The sequence below is a fragment of the Narcine bancroftii genome, chromosome 6 (assembly GCF_036971445.1).
Source record: "Narcine bancroftii isolate sNarBan1 chromosome 6, sNarBan1.hap1, whole genome shotgun sequence".
Lineage (NCBI taxonomy): Eukaryota > Metazoa > Chordata > Chondrichthyes > Torpediniformes > Narcinidae > Narcine > Narcine bancroftii.
Window position 1 is genome coordinate 131,506,377 of NC_091474.1, and position 18,663 is coordinate 131,525,039.

At 42.0% G+C, this 18,663-nt stretch overlaps 1 protein-coding gene across 1 annotated transcript in view; it reads right to left on the reverse strand.

Annotated features, from left to right (window-relative positions):
• eys (eyes shut homolog) overlaps positions 1-18,663 on the reverse strand; it is a 986,043-nt gene that overhangs the window by 871,826 nt on the left and 95,554 nt on the right. Inside the window, exons 6-7 of the mRNA XM_069886108.1 lie at positions 6,397-6,594; positions 3,589-3,710 (exon numbers count right to left, since the gene is read on the reverse strand). Of these exons, the coding sequence (XP_069742209.1) occupies positions 3,589-3,710; positions 6,397-6,594 (320 nt within the window). The remainder of the gene's footprint in view (positions 1-3,588; positions 3,711-6,396; positions 6,595-18,663) is intronic.

Genomic DNA, 18,663 nt, shown 5'->3' on the forward strand with positions numbered 1-18,663 from the left:
CTTGGTTTTACTAACATTGAGTGCAAGGCTGCTGTTGTGACCCCACTCAACCAGCTGATCTGTCTCACTCCTGTGCGCTTCCCCATTGCCGTCTGTGATTCTGCCAACAACCGTGTTGTGCCAGCAAATTTGTCAATGGCATTTGAATTATGCCTGGTCACACAGTCATGGGGGTGTCCCGAGTACAGCAATGGGCTACGCACGCATCCTTGATGGGCGGCTGTGTTGATTGTCAGTCAAGAGGAGACGATTCCAATTCGTACTGACTGTCGTCTTCTGATAAGGAAGTCAAGGATTCAGTTGGAGGGTGAGGTGCAGAGGCCCAGGTTTTGAAGACTGCTGATCAGTACTGAGGTGGTGTTGAAAGCTGAGCTGAGTGAAGAGCCAGTGAGGTTGCATCTGCTGTGAAGCGATTGTGTCGGTTGTGAATTGCAGTGGGTTCACATCTTTACTTAGCTGAGCGTTCATTCTGGCCATGACGAACCTCTCAAAGCATTTCACCACGGGAAATACTGAGTGCTCACTCTGCACTTAGTGCAGAACTCCTTGGCAGATGGAATTTTAAAAATTTAGACATCCAGCATGGTAACAAGCTCTTCTGGCTCATGAGCCTGTGCCACCCAAATACAATCAATTGACCTATGACCCCAGTACATTTTGAAGGATGGAAGGAAACTGAAGAGCCCAGTGAAAACCCAGAATGGTCGACACTTGATCACCAGATGTTTCAGGTCAGGGGAGCAGGACCAGGAGATCAACTTCACATTTGTCAGTCATGATGAACTGACGATGATACTAACGCCACTGCGTCTGCCTTTACCTGACGCTGGTGTCCAGTCCACAGGGTGGAGGATGAATCCCTCAGGCTGTGGCATTGTCATCGGAATGCTCTTATTTAGCCAAGCCTCAGAGAAGCACATCACACAGCAATCCCCCTTGTCCCTATGCTGCTGTAATCTGATTCTGTTAGAACCATAGAACACTATAGCACAGAAAACAGGCCATTCAGCCCTTCTAGTCTGTACCTACCATTATTCCACTAATTCCATTGACTTGCTCCCATTCCATAACCTTCCAGACCTCTCACATCCATGGATCTATACAATTTATTCTTAAGATCGAGCCCACATGCAGGCAGCTCATTTCCACCACTCTCTGACTGAAGACCTTTCCTCTAATATATCCCCTAAACCTTCTACTTTTCACCCTAAAGTTACGTCCTCTTGTATTTATCTTTCCCAATCTAAGTGGAAAGAGCCTACTCACATTTGCTCTGCCTGTACCCCTCTGTTTATACCCCTTTATTCTTCACTCAAGGAATAAAGTTCTAACTGTTTAATCTTTCCCTGAAACTCAATTCGTGAAAATCCAGCAACATCTTCTCTGCACTCTTTCAATCTTACTGATATCCTCCCTGTAGTCAGGTGACCAGAACAGCACACAATATTCCAAATTTGGCCTCACCAATGTTTTAAACAACTTCAATATCAAATCCCAATTTCCATACGCAATACTTTGTTTTATAAAGGCTAAGATGCCAAAAGCTTTCTCCACACCCTGTCCATCTGTGACGCCACCTTCAGCGAACCATGGATCTGTATTCCCAGATCGCTTTGCTTCTCAGCTCAGCCAATTTATTTTCTAAAGATTGTACATTGGCCAGGAGGATGGTAGAAGCAGAGGCCTCAGGGCCTGACTTGAGCTGAGAATCTGTTTTGGTTGTAATTGTTGAGTGATGTCTACCATTCTTTGCATTACAAATACTGAATCATTGCCTATGGGATCATTTCACTTGTCTGCAAGTCAGACAGTTCATCAACTGAAAAAGATCACTTACGACAGTGCAACCAGCACTGCTTGAATGCAGCTCTGTAACGTGCATCTGGAGACCCTGTAACCCAGTCTCCCAGCATTCGAATCCTGCAAGTGAAGTTTTGAACGAAGATTTTCAAATTTTCTCTTTGAACGAAGAAAGAAAATGTCAATCTGATGGCGAGCAACACTTCCTAAACCTCACTCCCCCCACCCACCCAATCCGTTTCTGCAGGCATGTAATCTTCCTAGAGAGGGTCTCAACAATACCCTGAAAAAAATCCATTTATGTATCTCTGCCTTTACTACATAAAGGACATTGTTTGACCTGCTGGGATTCTCCAGCATTGTGTGTTTTTATTCAGAAAAAATCCCTCTCTGAACACTGCAGTGAACAAGTCTGGCTATCGCTGCGTCATTTGCCGATACAGAACATATTAAAATAGAATCCTATAAACACGAAAGTCTGCAGACGCTGTGATTGCAGTAAAACACAGAAATCCTGGAGGAACTCAGCAGGTCCCACAGAGTCCATAGGAAGTAAAGATATATTACTGACATTTTGGGCCTGAGCTCTTCTTTGAGGTATGCGAAGAAGTAGGCAGCACTTGAATAAAAGAAACAGTGGGGGAGAAGAACAGAGCCATAGACGTGAATCTGCAGGGGTCATCTACTTCATCCAGTGCTCCCAGTCTGGTCTCCTCTACATCAGAGAGAATGGACGCAGACTGGGTAATCCCTTCATTTAGCACCTTGTCTCTGCCCGCTGCAATAGCATAGATCTACCAGTGACCACCCATTTCAATTCCCTGCCCCATTATCTTGCTGACATATCTATCCATAGTCTCAAGCACAGCCAGGCTAAGACACCAGTAAATTGGAGGAACAACTCCTTATATTCCATTTGGCCACCCTCCAACCAGATAACATCAATCTCCAGTTTCCATTAGCTAACACCACCCCACCCCCATAATGTCTCTTTTACTGTAGCTCTGTCACTTTCTCTTCCCTTTGAATTCACAGAGCCAAATCCCCTCCCTCCTCCTATCAATTCTCACCTTTCCCCTCTCCTGGGCTTTTCTCCATATTCAATTATTACATTTTGTCTGTTGTTCTGTACTGCCTATTACTTTCATTCAGGTGCTGCCTGTTTATTCCCATACCTTGAAAAAGGGTTCAGGCCCGAAACTTCAGTAATATATCTTTACATCCAATGGACGCAGTGAGATCCACAGAGTTCTTCCAGCTTTTCTGTGTTTCTAAAATAGAGTCCCCCTTTATCATGAACATTATGCTATTGACCATTACCAAGAAGAATCACCCAATTTTGATTCCGCATAAACATATGATTGTACCATGAATCCTTATTGCTCCTTTAAAACAGAATGACCAAAACATCCAATAATTCCACAGATAAATATCCTCACCCAGAGACCAGCAGGAGCATAGAACTCACTGCCACAGGATGTATCCAAGGCACTGACACCCCCGCATCCAAGGAGAACTCAAAAAAAACATAAGCAGAAAAAAATATAAAAGGACACCGAGTGAGATGAAAAGGGATGGAAGGATACTTGCGTTGATTATGAACACTGGCATGCGCTAATCAAGTTGAATGGCCAGTTTCTAAGAAAATGCATTATTTTTATAATGACCCTGATAAAATGGACAACTCTGCAAAGCTAGTAATGCATGAAAGCAGTGTTATTGATTAGTTTAATGCTGAAAGGTAAGAAAATATAATATCAGGTGTAGAAACTTGTCGCTGAAACTAACCAGATGGCGATCCACACAAGTGGAATTGTGCTCACACCAGTTGCCGAGGCAGTCATCGATGTTCTGGTCACAAAGCACACCAGCAAATCCAGGGCTACACTGGCAGTAAAACTCATCCAGCACTGTAAGAAAGACATTAAGAGATGAGAGAAATAGCCATAATACCTCAGTATGGTCAGCTTCATCCTGATTAACATTCTTCCCATGGAACACAATGCTGTGCTATTTGACTCCATTTAAATAAAAATGCTGATTCCATTTTCAATTTATCATCATCTTCCAAGGCTAATGATCAGAGTTTTCTCCACTCTTTCATCATTTATGATATTCCAAAAAAATTGTGCTGCATTTTGGAACAGTACAGCTGTGCTCACTACTGATGACAGCATTAATTACAGCTCTTAACACCCTGGATTTATTGGAGTTCCACATAGATCCCTTAGTTCTTTATTATCTCTAAAATATACCATGTAATCTGTGGTGTCACTTTGCATTTGCACATGCCATTGCAGTTAATCTCACTAAATATTCCAGATCCTTCATAACTCCAGCCTTCTTCACCATATGCCATCAAGGGGCACTTGGATATTCCAAGCGTAAAACTACTGAACAGATATGATGAAGCATGCTCAAGATCCCCAAAATCAAACATCTTGTGTGATTTCTAATGAAAGATGACAAAGCTCATCCCAAGGGTGACCAACCATTTTTTAAAAATCTGTTTGCAGAAACCCAAAACCAAAACATGGCTCTGTGACACTTCATGGAAATTTCCATTCCGTTGTCTGTTGTTGTATTTTAGGGATTACATTTTCCATTTGTCAAACCTTATTGTGCATCATGCTTCACTATTCTGTCTAGGCTTTACAAACAATTAACTTATCAAGGGAACAGTATTGTCATATTCCACGGTTTTGAGTATCAGAGACAAACAACTGAAATCTCATTAAGAATTTTCTCATTAGCACTGGGAGTGACTCCCGAAAACTTGAAGCACAATGATAGGAGTCACAGCAGTTACACATAAAGGGACGACTGTGGTTATACCACTGTATGACTATTGGTTACCATCTCTGTATGTATGGCTGGCCCACCTCCATACTGACTGTTCCAGTGAATCCTCCCCTGGGAATCCCCTAATAAAGGCTGTTATGCCCAGACCCCTCCTCCAGTACGAGCTCTGGACTCGGGGCAAGCAAAATGAGTGTACATACAGTTTTAACCAATTAAAACCCTATCGTTCTGGCAACTTGTGGTCTTTGAAGTTCATCAACTACCAAGGATCAAGATATATTTGCGTTACATTGCCTGCTGTTTCTCCTCACAACCAACTTTCTCTTCCTCTACCTGTCCTTATTCTTTCCTGTCTCAATTTTTTCTACCCCCCCACCACTTTTTCTTGTCATCTTTCCCTCTGTATTATCTCCTCCTCTCACATCTTCAGATCCAACAGCTGTGGGCCCCTTTCCAAGCTTTATGCACGTAACATCGGCCCCTTTCCACTCATCTTCATAAAGGGTCCCAACCCGAAATATTGACTGACTGTTTCTATCTATGAATTCTGTTGGACCTGCTGCATTTGTGTTTCGCCATAAAACTAAGAAGAATTAGCAATCCTTCAGAGTCACTCAGCAATCAGGGATTAATTTCAAAGGCACCGTGATGACCAGCAAAGAGATAAACGTGGCTAAGAAAACCATTGCTTTGTTTTCTTTAAACACTGCTCTTTACTCTTTATAAAGAGCATCTGTGATAAGATGGAGACAAAAAGTGTTTGAATGACCTTGGGCTGCATTCTGACACACACTGACCTATCTCTAAAAAAAACTTAGTTTCCCTCTTCACAGATATCTTCTGGTCTGCTGTGCACCTTGAGTATTCTCATTTTTTTATTCCAGATTTCCAGCATCTGCAGTATTTCATCTTGCACAAAGAGAAGATAGAAATTCTGGGAAACCAACGGAGGAGAGAGGAACAAGGCAACGAAGTGAGGGATCCATGTGAAAAATTGTGTCCAACCAGAGTTGGATAATGCAGGTGAGGCCGCTCTATGTAAGGAAGCAAAACACAAAAGCTGCAGGTGCTAGAATCTTGAGCAAAGAATTGCTAGAGGAACTAGGTAGGTCAGACAGCATCCGTGGGTAAAAATGGTTAGTCAATGTTTTGGAATGGGACTTTTTCTCAAGACAAAGATAGAGACAAAAGGGTGAAATAAAAAAAAATCAGGGGGAGGGCCCAGATGTGATAGGACAGAACGTTTAGAGGTGGAGTAAAGGGTGAGACCACAAGGAAAGGGGTAGAAGAACATTGAGGGAGTAATTTAGGGAGAAGGGGAAATAAAGTACAGAACGAGGTCGAGAAGTGATTGAATCAGTGGAACAAAATGGGGTGGGGGTAACCTATAATTAGAAAAATTAACATTATGCCATTAGTTTTAAGGCTCTCTGGGAGGAATATGATATGTTGTTCCTCAATGGATGAGGGCAAAGACAGATATATATGTGTAGGAATAATTGGGGAAGTTAACATGTTTGGCTCAGAGAAGCTCAAGTTCAGAATCATTCATGTAAGTATTAAGAAGTCACTCAATCTGTGTTTGGTCTCACTGATGAAGAGGAGGCCACACCGAGTGAACTGAACACAGTAGGTTACATTGATCGATGAGCATGCTGAGCTGATTCACCTGGAAGGTCTGAATAGAGGTGAGGGAGGAGATGGAGGGATAGGTTTTGCACTTTCTATGATTCTAGTGGGAAGAGCAGAGCCTCAGGGTCCATGTAAGGTATTGGCTAATCATCCTGAACTCACTGTTGTAGCATGATCCTTGGAGGCAGGGCGAAGAGCTGCAGCTGTTCACGTTGAACTCACAGCGTGGGCCAGTGAAGCCTTTTGTGCATGTGCAGTGAAATCCCAGGGGGTTCCTGTCCAGATCTATTTCCTCCATGCACTCTGCACCATGTTCACAAGGATTTGGTTCCTCGCAGGGTCCGGATGCACAATTGAAGCCTGAGAAGGGAAAACAGGCTCAGACCAGAAAACACATGTATTCCCTCAAACTTATACCATTACTACTCAACAGAAGGAGAAGCCTAAATGGTTGTTTCAAATTTTTTTCTTTAAAATATGTTTTTACAAGAATTTACCTTTAAAGCTAGAAATATTGTGAATTAAACAGACTATATAGTTCAGCAAAGGGGGAGAATAATGTCCAAAATATTAATATGATTAAATAATTTGGATTAAATGTTTGAATTCTGAGGAAACTAAAAGCGAGAAACATTAACAAATCATTTCATAGAAAGAGTGACTTTATGTTGTCACATTTTCAACAAAGAACTGATGAAAATACATTAATCTGCAAAGCCTTTGAATTTATGAAATACGAGTTTTTTAACATTCTGGCACAGAATGCAGCTGTGAGAGGCACTGGTAAACAATAACATTTAAAATGGGTAAATAAACAACTCTGATCAGTCTCCCATTATATCAAGAGGAATGGAAAGCATTTATAGATAATAACAATTCGACATACAATTACTGATGGAATACTACAGGAGCTGCAGGCACTTGGTTTTGTTTAGAAACAGAACAGGAGAAGACACAGTTAGTGTAGAGGTCAGCACAATGCTATTACAGTACCAGCAACCCATGTCCTTCACTCACGCTAACAGCACACTATCTTCTCCAGCAAGGAGATGGAAATGGCATTTGCCAGGATGAAAGCCACAAGGCTTCTGGAGTAAATTAAACCTCTGTTTCTCAACAAAACATGGTGGACAAGATAGTACTGCAACTGATGTTGGTGCGGACTGGGGAGGAGTGGGGGACCAGTTATGTATTTTACACTTAAGAGTGCCACACATTCTGATGGATCATGTATGAGCAGTGTGCATTATAAGAGAATGCTTGGCAGAGATATGTCTCTTGAATTATTCAGTGCATGTTTACATATGGGGCATTATAATAATACCATAGGGTGCTGGATATATTTGTGCACAAGGTGTACTTTGATTATTGGTATATGACTGTCCAATCTGCATATTATAACAGGCTGTTGGTTATAATTTACACATTTCCTTTCTGCTGATAGGATGATTATTAGTTTGAGAAAGGTGAAACCAGAGGGAGTCAGGATCTGATCCAAAGATGTTACTTGCTGTGCATATTTAAATAAAACCAAGTACAGAATTGGTGTACCTTTTGACACACATTCTAGAATCACACGTATTATATTAGCTGTTAAAAACAATGCTGACTGTACACTCATTGTAAATTATAGATAAAAACTAACAATTTTAGCACAAGCAGAATTAAATTAAAATGATTTCTCACCATTATTTTAGAAACTATAGCAACGCAAAAGTGATATTACAGATAGGCCTTATATTTAACATCAACAGGCATCTAAGTTCTCTGCCAACCAACTAATCCTATCCATTTTCTTGTCAGTTATCTGGGACAAAAAAAATTGAGAGAATGTGTATTAGTCACTGAGGTCAATTCAACTGGGACACTCAAAGAACACAAGACTGAGTAAGTTGCCTCCTTTCCACCCAAAGACCCTATTGTCCCATTTGAAATGTTTCTTTGTAATGAGAAATAATATTTATAATATGGTCAGATGCTCCAAGATGCCTCATGGAAATTTTCCTGAGAACTTCGAGGAAACATTAAAGAGAAAACTTAAAGCTTGGTCAGCGAGACAGGATTTAAGAAGTGCTTTAAATCTTTCGTGGGGCAGAAAAAGAGGTTTATTTCAAAAGGGAATTTAGGAGATTTAAACAAAGTTATTGAAAGAAGGAATAAAACAGGCCAGAAATAGAAAACAACATCAAAAGATGCTGGAAACGCTCTGCACATCAGGGTAGATCAATAGGAAGAGGAAGAGAGTCAACATTTCATGTCAAAAAACCTTCATAGGAACTGAAAAAGAGACAAAAGAAACGTGTAAAACTGCAGGGAAGGTAGGGCTGGAGGATATCTCTGATTGTGTAGCTAGGTTCTCAAGTTAGGGAGAGCGAGCACATAAAAAAGGCACCACGATCCATACCAGATTGTGAGTCAGTGATTGAATGGTGAGCTGCAGTGAATTTTCAGCAGTATGGGACAGGGGGGGGGGGGGTGGTGGTGGGCGGCCGGCAGTGCCATTAGACCAGGGTGGCACTGGAGGAAAACTGGGGGGGGGGGGGGTAGAGGAAAGGTGCCACTTTTGAAAAACGTGCTCAGTTACACCACTGCACTCTCGTTGAAGGTAAGTATGCATCCACAACAGCACGGAGGTGCTAATGTACAGTGATGCAACCAGTCAGAATGGTCTCCATGGTAGAAATTTGCAAGTCTTTAATGACAGACCAAATCTCCTCAAACTCCTCATGAAAGAAAGCTGTGGCAAACCTTCTACATGATTGCATCAATATGGAGGCACCAGGATAGATCTTTAGCGATGTTGAGACTCAGGAATTTAAAGTTCTTTATCCTTTCCACTGCTGACCTGTCAATGACGACTGGTTTGTGTTCCCCTGATTTCCCCTTCCTGAAGTCCACAATCAGTTCCTTAGTTTTGCGAATACCGAGTGCAAGGTTGTTGTTGTTTTGACATTACTCATCCATCTGATCTATCTCACTCTTGTATACTTTCTCAATGCCATCTGTGATTCTGTCAACGACCATGGTGTCATCAGCAAATTGGTAGATGGCATTCAAATCTTGCCTAGCCACACAGTCATGAGTGTAGAGCAAGTAGAGTAGTGGGCTAATCATGCATCCTTGATGTGTGCCTGTGTTGATTATCATTGAGGAGGAGATGCTGTTTCCAATTCATACTGACTCTGATGAGGCAAGAATCCAGTTGCAGAGGGAAATGTGGATCCCAGGTTTTGAAGCTTGCTGACTAGTACTGAGAGTATGATGGTATTCAAAGCTGAGCTATCGTCAGTGAAAAGCAGCCTGATGCACATGTTGCTGTAGTTCAGGTGATACAGGGCTGAATGGAGAGCCTGTGAGATTGCATCTGCTGTGGAGCAACTGAGGCAGCAGGCAGTCATGAAGCTCTTCAGCCTAGAATTGCAAGTTTCCAAACATCCCCTAATCTATTCAGAAAATGCATCTTTAGGATGTAGGCTTATCCTCCACATTGAATTTCATCACTAAACTCTCTAAAATTTGGATTTTTTCTGGTGAATTTTTATTGCTATCCCCAACAAGGGCAACATTCCTTCACATGGACCTGTGCATCAGAATTGTATTGCCATCAGAATACTACCCAGTCAGGCATTAACTGACCTTGAGTTGGAAGGTAGTCAGTAACTTACTGCAGTCCAAAATTACAGAGCTGAAGAGCTTTCTGTCAGCACTGATTAACAATGATGTATTTTCCACCCTTTTGGACCAAAGGTTTCATATCTCACATTAGTCCTCCATCTCACATTCGTCATCTTGTACTTTTAGGGTGCTCTGAGAGATAGGATATACAAGTATTTGGACAGCTAAGGGCTAATTAAGGATGGTCAGCACAGCTTTGTGGGTGGTAGGTCATGTTTAATGAATCTTATAGAGATTTTTGAGGAGGTTATCAAGAAAGTAGATGAAGGAAAGGCTGTGGATGTTGTCTACATGGACTCTAGTAAGGCCTTTGACAAGGTCCCACATGGGAGGTTAGTTCAGAGGTTCAGACATTAGGTATCCATGGCGAGGTTGTAAAATGGATTTGAAATTGGCTGAATTGGATAAGTGGTTGTGGATGATTGCTTCTCAGTCAACAGGCGTGTCATTAGTGGTGTGTCACAAGGATCGGTGCTGGGACCATTGTTTGTGTTTATATCAATGATCTGATGTTAATACGGGAAATTGAATCAGCAAGTTTGCTGATGACACTAAGATTGGAGGTGTTGTGGATAGCAAAGATGACTTTCAAAGCTTGCAGTGGGATCTGGACCAACTGGAAAAATGGGTCAGAAAATGGCAGATGGAATTCAATGCAGACAAGTGTAAGGTGTTGCATTTTGGAAGGAAAAACCAAGGAAGGACATGCCCTAAATGATAGGGCAATGAGGAGTGTTGAGGAACAAAGGGATCTGGGAATACAGATACATAATTCCCAAAAAAGTGGCGTCACAGGTAGACAGGTTTGTAAAGAAAGCTTTTGGCATCTTGGCCTTCATAAATCAGGAGGAGTTGGGATTTTATGGTGAAATTGCATAAGACATGGGTGAGGCCAAATTTGGAGTAATGTGTACAGTTCTGGTTGCCAAACTATAGTAAGGATATCAGTAAGATTGAAAGAGTGCAGAGAAGATTTACTAGGATATTATTGGTCTTCAGGAATTGAGTTACAGGGAAAGATTAAACCGGATGGGACTTTATTCCTTGGAATGCAGAAGAATGAGAGGAGATTGATAGAGGTTTACAAAATTATGAGAGGTAAAAACAGAGTAAATGCGAGTAGACTCTTTCCACTTAGATTGGGAGAGATAAATACAAGAGGATATGACTTTAGGGTGAAAGGTAAAAGGTTTAGGGAGAACATTAGGGGGAATTTCTTCACTCAGACTAGTGGGAGTTTGAAAAGAGCTGCCATCTGAAACGGTAAATGAGGGCTTGTGGTGGCCTGCTGCCGCAGCAATCGGCACCAAAGGCCAACACGCCGCACAGCACCACTGGCCCAAACAAGTGAACTGGCGGGTGAACATCAAGGGCAGCTTAAAGGCCAGTGATCACAAAATAGTGCTGGCCTTGCTGAACAGCCAACAGACAGGGACAGTGCGCGGGGAAGAAGGACTTGCATGCGCGGGGAAGAAGGAAAGTACTTGCATGTGGGAAAACCACTTTTGTTATGCATGTTGTGACATCAGCAAAAGGGGGCCACGGTTGGAACAGTGCAAGTATAAAAGTTGGGCCTGAGCCCTCATAAAACTCAGAGCTTAACCTGACTACACTACGTCTGTGTGTCTTCTTTCAAGTACTGTGCGGCTACAGGTTCACTCTTAAGTTTTAAGAATCAATTAGATAGATATATGAGTGGGGGAGATCTGGAGGTTTATGGAGTGGTTGCAGGTCAGTGGGACTGGAGGAATTATGTTTTGGCACAGGCTGAATGGCCTGTTTTCTGTGCTGTAATTTTCTATGGTTCTATCCTCCATCAGACTGAAAGGTTATTTCCTTCTGTGTGTCAGGAATTTGATTCTGATTTGATCTCTCCAAACACTGGCTGTCACACATTATGCAGCTGATATCAGCCAGAACATTTTCTCAAGTCATAACTCAGATGATTAAAACTCATCTGCATATTAGCTTCAAACCAGAAACAAAACTCATATCTTTAATGGAAACAATTAAGTGAGCATATGATGTCAATCTTTGGAATTTTTCAAAGAGCTACAAAATGTTCCACGCCCTGCTTTTGAAGAGAAAGTGAGTTCTCACTTATATCATTGGTAAGAGGACATCACCAAAAGAGACTGTCTGCTGAGTTTCATGATGCTTTTTAAACAGTTTGTTGCACACACGATAACTGCACTATATTCTACAGTAATAGATATACTCACCACAAATTACTTTAACGTATCCCAAGATCATGAAATGTTCTACAGACATTCAAGGATCTTTCTTCTTAACTTTTGCTGCTTCTCCCTTAAATTTCCTCCCTGTCTCAACTGACCATTATTGCAGCTTAACACATGGCTAAAGATGTGGTGCAGGAGGGAGGGCTTCACGTTTTTGGATCATTGGTTTCTCTTCCAGGGAAGGTGGGACCTGTTCTGATAAGACAGTTTACATCTGAACTGGAGAGGGACTAATATCCTTGTGGGAAGGTTTGCTAGTAGTGGGAGATTTAAACTAGATTTATAGGGAGATGGGAACCAGAGTGCCAGAGTAGCTAGGGGAATGGAAGGGGAAAAGGATGAAGTGAATAATGCATGTAACGGGTTGTAAGTGATGGCAATTTTCTTAAGTGCATCTATTTCATTGCAAGAAGTATTTTAGGAAAGGCATATGAGCTTAGAACGTGACTCAACATGTGGAATTATGACATTGAGGCCGTTAGTGAAACTTGATGCAGTTCAAATTTACAGCCTTCTGTTGATTCAGATGCGAAAAACGGGGAGAATGAACTGGCATTGGTCATCAGGGAAAATATCACAGCTGTGATCAGGAAGGACAGACAAGAGGGCTGAGGTGATATGGGTGGAATTGAGGAATGGGAAAGGTATGACTACACTCATGGGTTGTATTATAAGGCCCTTACAGGTGGTCTGAACCCCTCTTTGTTAAGCCGCATAATTTCCCCACCTTGTGACTAAGGACATACTCACCTGAATGTGGCAGAAGAGCCTCTGAGATGCCGACGCCAACCTTCCTCTGGGAGGGATAATCGACGGTGTGCCGCTGCACCTGAATGTGTAGCCGCTGTGAGCGGCTGCCTTGGGGTGAGCTGATGACTCCATCAGCCTGCAACCCAACTCCCTGCTGCCTGACAGCCCCCGGCCCCATTAGGGAGTGGAGGTCAGTGGGGGCTGTCGGGGCAGGGGCGGCCATCAAGGCAGGGAAGTTCTGCGCAGGTCGTTAGGGCAGGGGCAGCCCGTGGGAGATGTTGGGGGGCAGCTGGTGCGGGCTGTCACAGCCTGGCTGGCCGCTCCTGCACAGGGACCGCTCTCTGCAGCTCAAAATGCAGCACAGCAATGGCGGTCTTCCCTTCTTATAATCCCCCATGCAATTGGAACTGTTGTGGGAAACACAGAGTAGTTCCAACTGCATGGAGGACTATGGGTAGGGAAGATGGCCATTGATATGCTGCATATTTATGCCGTGTGGCGCTGCGGCACCAGTCACCCCGCCTACATCAGATCCAGAAGCACTACGAGGAACCTCTCGATATGAATGGGCTCTTTTGGGTGAACCAGTTACTGCTGCAATAGCCTTTTAGGGCTGCCACCTGAAAGGTGCGCTCGCAGTTTTAAATCTGCTCCTGTTGCTGGCCTCAAGGCAGAGGGTCCACCTGAAAGGACCTCTAGACGGCTCAGTAGTCAGCAAGAATTAGATAATAGGAGATTTTTACTTTCCACATATTGACTGGGACTTCCAAACTGTAAAAGGGCTGGATGGCTTGGAGTTTGTCAAATGTGTTCGGGAAAGTTTTCTAAATCAATATATAGAGGTACCAACTAGAGAGTATACAATACTGGATCTCCTATTAAGGAACAAAACAGGATAGCGGCAGAAGTATGTGTCAGGGAACATTTTGGGTCCAGTAATCATAATGCCATTAGTTTCAAGTTAATTATGGAGAAGGATAGGTCTGGGCCTTGGGTAGAAATTTTAAATTGGAGAAAGGCAAATTTTGAGGAAATGAGAAAGAATCTAAAATGTGTGGATTGGGATACATTGTTTTAAGGAAAGGTTGTTCTATGTAAATAGAAGACCTTCAAAGGTGAAATTTTGAGAGTACAGTACGTTTCAGATTATCCAAAAATTGGTTAACCGAAAAGTTCAGTTCTCTGAACTTTTCTTGGTGGCAACGTGAAAAAGTTTTTTTCACCCGACATGCTCATGTGGGGCTCCAACGTGCTGTTAGCGCCGGTTTGAGAGCAACAGAGCTCAGAACCAGCCGGAAAGACAGTCGCTGAACAGCTGGATTCTCGACACATCAGTGAGCGATTGGAGGATGTCGGCAGGTCAGGCAGCGCATGGGGAGATTGTCCTCATTTCAGTTAACACCCTCCCCTTTCTCTTTTAATTTCTTCTTTACCCTCCACTGTACTTGGTTCTCTGCTGTCCAGGCATCATCAAGGAGACCGGCCTCCTGGGCAGGAGCGGGGACCTCAGGCTCCTGGGCTGGATAGCGAGTGGTGGGGAGGTGTCAGGGATTGGCTGATCTTCTGTTTTCTTCCATTAGCTGATACCAGTATTCTGATGATACTAGTGGGCTGCTTAAACCCATAATTCAGTTACCCGACAAATCCAGTTAACTGAAAAATGTCCGGTCCAAAGCATTTTGGATAACTGGAAACGTACTGTATAGAGTTTGCAAATTCCTGTTAGGCTTAAAGGCATAGTAAACAAGCATAGGGAGCCTTGGTTTGCAAGGGCTATTGGGGATCTGATTTGGAAGAAGAAAAAGGTATAGCAGGTATAGGCATCACAGAGCAAATGAGGTGCTCAAGGTGTATAGAGAATTCAAGAAAAAACAAGTAAGAAATCAGGAAGGCTAAAAGAAGACATGAGGTTGCTTTGGTAGACAACATGAAGGAAAAACCAAAGGGTTCCTACAGGTATATTAAGAGCAAAAGGATAGCAAGGGACAAAATTAATCGTCTTGAATATCAGAGTGGTTGCCTATGAATTGGAACAGATCTTAAATGAGTTTTGTGCATCATTATTTACTCAGGAAGCTGGCACAGAGACAAAGTAAGAAAAACAAACAGTGAGATCATGGAACCCATACAGATTAAAGGGGAGGAGGTTCTTGTGATCTTAAAGCAAATAAGGGTGGATAAATCTACAGGCCTGGCAAGTTATTTGCTCAGACCTTGAAGGAGACTGGTGTGGAAATTACAGAGGATCTGGCAGAAATATTTAAAATGACCTTAGCCTCAGATGTAGTACTGGAGGATTGGAGGGTAGTTCATGTTTTTTTCCGTCATTTAAAAAAGGCTCCAAATTAACCCTGGAAATTATAGATCAGTGAGTCTGATGTTAGTAGTAGGTATGTTATTAGAAAGTGTTTTTAGGGACTGATTAAGGATAGTCAACATGGGTTTGTGTGTGGTAAGTCATGTTTAACCAATCTGATAGAGTTTTACCAGGAAAGTTGATGTCGGAAAGGCTTCAGAAGTTGTCTACATGGACTTTAGTAGGACTTTTGACGAGGTCCACATGGGAGGTTAATCAAAAAGTTTCAGATGCTCAGTATTCATGGGGAGTTAATCAACAGGATTCATCATTTGGCTAAAGAGAGAAGCCAGAGAGTGGTAGTGGATGATTGCTTCTCAGACTGGCGGCCTGTGACTTATGGTGTTCCTCAGGGATCAGTGCTGGGACCATTGTTGTTTGTCATCTATGTCAATGATCTATGGTAAATTAGATCAGCAAATTTGCCAGATCTTACAGCGAGGAAGGACAGAGGCTTTCACAGCTTGTAGAGGGATCTGGACCAGCTGGAAAAATGGGCTGAAAAATGGCAGATGCAATTTAATGTCGACAAGTGTGAGGTGTTGCATTTTGGAAGAACAAACCAAGGAGATACATGGTAAATTGGAGAGAAATGGCAAGTGTGGTAGATCAGAGAGATCTAGGAACACAGATACATAATTCTCTGAGAGTGGCATCACAGGTACATAGTGTTGTAAAGGGAACTTTTGGGATATTAGCCTTCATAAATCAAAGTATTGAGTATATGGGGGTTGGGATGTTATGGTAAAATTGTACAAGACATTGATGAGGCTAAATTTGGAGTTTTGTGTGCAGGTTTGGACACCCAACTACACGAAAGATATCAATAAGATTGAAAGAGTACAGACAAGATTTAGTAGAATGTTGCCCAGTCTTCAGGAAATGAGTTATGGGAAAAGGTTAAATTGGTTAGGACTTTATTCCCTGGACTGTAGAAGAATGAAGGGAGATTTGATAGAGGTAAATAAAATTGTGAGGAGTCTGGACAGAGTAAATGTAGGTCAGCTTTTTACACTGATGGTAGGTGAGATACAAACTAGAAGAGCAAGGATTTAAGGGTGAAAGGAGAAAAGTTTAGGGGGAACAGTAGGGGCAACTTCTCACAGAAAGTGCTGGGAATGTGGAACAAGTTGCCAGCTGAAGTGGTGAATGTGGGCTCAATTTTAATTTTTAAGAAGAATTTGGACAGATACATGATGGGAGGTGTATGGAGGGATATGGTCAGTGAGACTGGGTAGAATAATAGTTTGGAACAGAAGGGCCTGTTTCTGTACTGTATTGATCTATGATTCTATGTTTCTTATATCTAGATGAAACCTAAATAAATCTTGGAACATCCTGATCTATTGGAGTACAATGGTAGGATTTCCAATTTCCGAGTAACATTTATTGACCATCACAGAAATCTAATGAGATTCCAATATTTTCCTTAACCATAAACTACATCATTCCCTTCCTTGACACAAGGCATAAGAGACAGATAGATGGATGCATGAGAGAAAGCGGCAACATTACATACCGTAATGTTGAGTGTTATTAAATGTCAATAGCAGAAAAGCTGGATAAATCCACTGTCATCTCCCTACATTCTTTATATATTCAATTCTTTATTTAAGATCTTTAAGCATCACTGATGACAGAAATATTTCTATTGTATAAAGTCACACTTCAATCATACCCATCAGTCATACCTGTCTCCAGATGAACTGACAATTGGGAAACTTTGATTTTGTCAGTCCACAGGAGACCATAGCAACCAACAATTAGCTGCGGATGGAGCAAAATAGTGTTCGAAGTAAGTGAGCCTTTGGAGGCTGATCTCTTCTTCGAATGGGTTGGCAGCTAGGACATCTGCTGTTTTTCTGCAAAACATCTTATCAAAGTCTGGAGATTGGGATCGGGAGCACAGTGCTGATCATTGTGTGCCATGGCTTGATGCAAATGGAGCAAGCTCTCGACAGGTATGAGAGATAAGGAGAGATTCCCGAGAGCAACCTCAACTGTTGGAGAAAAGCACATGGAATTCTGAAGTCGGATAACAAGTGAGACCTGGACTGATCACCTTGGGTACGCCAGAAATCTCTCTTTCTGTGTTCATTATCAATCTGTTCCCAATAACATTTGAGCCTGAACTGTAAAAAATTATTTAATTAAGTTCCAAGAGAATTCCTCACATATTAGAGCATTCCTGAGTGGCATGTTACAAACAGTGAAGGAAATTTCAAGTTATGCTGTTGGATATTGGTCAGTCAGGAGAGGTATTGTATGTGATGAAGTGAAATGAATGAATTTTGTTTGTGAATATGTCATAAAGATGATTTGGGTTATAAAAAGGAAATTTTTGTGACCAAGTGACATGGATTAATGAATGGTCCCTTGATGAAGAGAGGAGGTGGAAGATTTTATTTATTCAGAAATATCCATTAAAGGTGGTCATTCCTATCTGTACCACAGATAAGGACAGATGGCAGAATTACATGAAAGGATAAAGTAAACTCCCATTGGCAAGATGTGATTATTCAATGACAAACACAGGAACTAAACATATTTAAGAAGGAATTAGAAAAGAGCTGGTGGTAGAGATGAAGAAGAATAGATTGTGCGCAGCTGGAAAGAAATCCCAAGGTCAGGAAGTAGCACTGTCTTTCTTTGTCTGGATTTGTTTCTTATTTGCAAGATGGGATTAGGAAGAAGATCAGAAACCTGTTCAGTGAGAGACAGAGCTGGAATTTCAAAGTATATCTAATAGGTGAAGTATTCTGAAGCAGCAAGTAGAAAATCAGGGAACTGCTAGAAATGGAAGCAATCATGAGATCATCGGAAACAAAAGATTTATTAAAGTGACAGCACAGTCTATTGTTTGCTGAGGGCTGAGAGGAATAACCAGAATACTGCAAAAGCACATAGATTGTTGGGAAGCATGTTCAGAGAGGGAAGAACAGGGTGAGCAAGAGCTTAGAGAGCTAAGGGTGATGATACTCTGTAAAAACAGATGTTAGGGGAATGGTATTGTGGAGGGAAAATGCTGGAACCACCATAATATTGTTTGATATTCTGCAATTAAAGGAAGAAACTCAGAATAACCCACAGACTGCGATGAAGAAACAAAAGATATAGTTTCCACTTGTGAGCAGTGGGGTAATTGCCCCTCTTGTAGTTGGTCTTCATGAAATCGGGGTCGACACTTGAGAGTTTAGGTTAATTCACAGTTTAAGGATCTTACCAAAGGACCATCCATGGTGGTTGGTGGTCGGGGCTGGGGGGGGGTTTGCAGGAGCTACATTGAGAAGCTATAATCAGTTATGTTCAGAGTGATGGCTCTATTTTATGGAAACATCTGTGTCTATTTGTCCAAGTTATATCTGGTACTGAGGGAATTACATTTGTGGGGGTGCCAAGTTGAGTGGG